Source organism: Sardina pilchardus, chromosome 21, assembly GCF_963854185.1.
Source record: "Sardina pilchardus chromosome 21, fSarPil1.1, whole genome shotgun sequence".
Lineage (NCBI taxonomy): Eukaryota > Metazoa > Chordata > Actinopteri > Clupeiformes > Clupeidae > Sardina > Sardina pilchardus.
In genome coordinates, this window is record NC_085014.1 from 570,001 (window position 1) to 572,500 (window position 2,500).

The window sequence follows — 2,500 nt, forward strand, 5'->3', positions numbered from 1 at the left end:
CGCGTTAGCTGTGTTCGGTTCCTTATCTGCATTAGCTGTGTTCGGTTCCTTATCTGCGTTAGCTGTGTTCTGTTCCTTATCTGCATTAGCTGTGTTCGGGTCCTTATCTGCGTTAGCTGTGTTCGGGTCCTTATCTGCATTAGCTGTGTTTGGTTCAGTTTACTAGTTCAGTTGAACGCTTGTAACAGTGTAGGAGTGCAAACACTGCTTAGCTTGTAGATGATAGCATAAGTGCTTCAGTGATATTTTAAATCCACGGTGACTGAGTCAAAGTAGGAGGCTTTTTCAAAGTAGGAGGCTCCATTCAGAACTGTGCTGGTGCTTGACAACAAGGTGTGTAACAGCACCAGTGTTGGTGTAAAATAAATGAGTATTTGGTGGCGCATGATTAATGTGATTAAAAATGAATGAGGTGTTATGCTCGGCCTTTAATCTCATAGCAACTAAAGTGCTAAAGCTGACAGCCCTACTCATTTGGCATCTATCCCAGAGTGCATCTCTGTGCGTGCATTAACCCAGTTTGACACTGTGAGCATTATTCACTGTTAGCCTATTTTAGCATTATTCACCGTTAGCCTAGATTCGCATTATTCACTGTTAGCCTATTTTAGCATTACTCACTGTTAGCCTATTTTAACATTATTCACTGTTGGCCTATTTTAACATTACTCACTGTTAGCCTATTTTAACATTATTCACTGTTAGCCTATTTCAACATTATTCACTGTTAGCCTAGATTAGCATTATTCTATCTTAGCATTATTCACTGTTAGCCTAGATTAACATAATTCACTGTTAGCCTATAGCTAGCCTATAATTGAAAGCTACAAGCTAACTGGAATTACCCACTAATGGTATTTAACTGGGTTATAAAGAAGCTAAATTGCTCATTTCCCATAGAGTTGTTGTGTTCCTTTAAGATCAACTTCATCCACACTGATGTGATCTGATCTGTGTAATTATGTACGTTCTGTGTTGTGTGTGTATTTGTGCATGCATGCTGCTGTACCTTCCCTGTGTGTGTATGTGTGTGTGTGTGTGTGTGTGTGTGTGTGTGTGTGTGTGTGTGTGCATGATGCTGCTGTACCTTCCCTGTGTGTGTGTGTGTGTGTGTGTGTGTGTGTGCGTGTGTGTGTTGTGCATGTATGTGTGAATGATGCTGCTGTACCTTCCCCATGTGTGAATGTGTGTGTGTGTGTGTGTGTGTGTGTGTGTGTGTGTGTGTGTGTGTGTGTGTGTGTGTGTGTGTGTGTGTGTGTGTGTGTGTGTGTGTGTGTGTGTGTGTGTGTATGTGTGTGTGTGTGTGTGTGTGTGTGTGTGTGTGTGTGTGTGTGTTTGCAAGATGCTGCTGTACCTTCCCCATGGTGAGGGACATGGAGCGGGAGGGTCGAGGGATTCCATCATCTGAGTCACACACACACACACACACACACACACACACACACACAGACACACACACACACACACACACACACACACACACACACACACACACACACAGAGAGAGACACACACAGGAGTTAATGATGAGATCTGACCTCAGAGTCACCATGAGTTTCCATAGGCAACAGGCATTCCTCTAGAGTCCTTCCTAAGCATCCAATGTAGATTAGGTATCTCTGGCAACGCTAGAGTCACCAAAACTCCTATTTCACCTGGCTGTTGTAAATCCCTCTAAAGGCCTGAACACACACACACACTACCTCATGGGCCTGCACTCTAAAGGCCTGAACACACACACACACTACCTCATGGGCCTGCACTCTAAAGGCCTGAACACACACACACACTACCTCATGGGCCTGCACTCTAAAGGCCTGAACACACCAACTCGATAATTGGCCGTCGGGCAGTCGGGGGCGGTCGGGCACTCGAGTCTGTTTGGTGTGTCCCGTGCCGTCGCCAGTCGTCGTCGGGGCTAATTTTGGCTAGTTTTGTGAATCCTGCATGATATCTACTCGCCTGACTGAAGCCTGCAGTTATGGGTAATGTATCACACTTCACGCACGCGCAGAATGTACAATCGGTGTCGGCGTCGCTTCGGTGTGTTCAGTGGCACTTTTTTGACCGACTAGGGGAGACGAGAGCCCGACTGATAGTCAGACTACTTTTCTGCCGCCGGTCGGCCGGTCGGGTTGGTGGGTTCAGGCCTTAACGGCTTGAGTTCCTCCTCCTGGACACGCTGCACATGCTTCTGCTTTGGGGCAGAAGGACTATATGCACCGTTACGGACTAACACCAGGCCAGGACTCCAAAGAGCTTTAACTACTGAACAGGCCAGGACTCCAAAGAGCTTTAACTACTGAATAAGTAATCTCCGAGGCGACGAGACCCCACATTTTAAAGCTGGTTCTCCATCTCCAGGTCAATGCCAGCTATGATCCATGGCTATGCTAAGTGCTACTGCCAGCTATGATCCATGGCTATGCTAAGTGCATGATTCCTCTATTACGAGTTTGTTTACCATCAAATTGACTTTGAAGCTGACTTTGCCTTTCAA

The 2,500-nt window shown here is 46.1% G+C and overlaps 1 protein-coding gene across 1 annotated transcript in view; it reads right to left on the minus strand.

Moving 5' to 3' along the window:
* mrvi1 (murine retrovirus integration site 1 homolog) overlaps positions 1–2,500 on the minus strand; it is a 50,855-nt gene that overhangs the window by 8,109 nt on the left and 40,246 nt on the right. The window contains exon 19 of the mRNA XM_062525411.1: positions 1,355–1,404. Coding sequence (XP_062381395.1) covers positions 1,355–1,404 — 50 coding nt within the window. The remainder of the gene's footprint in view (positions 1–1,354; positions 1,405–2,500) is intronic.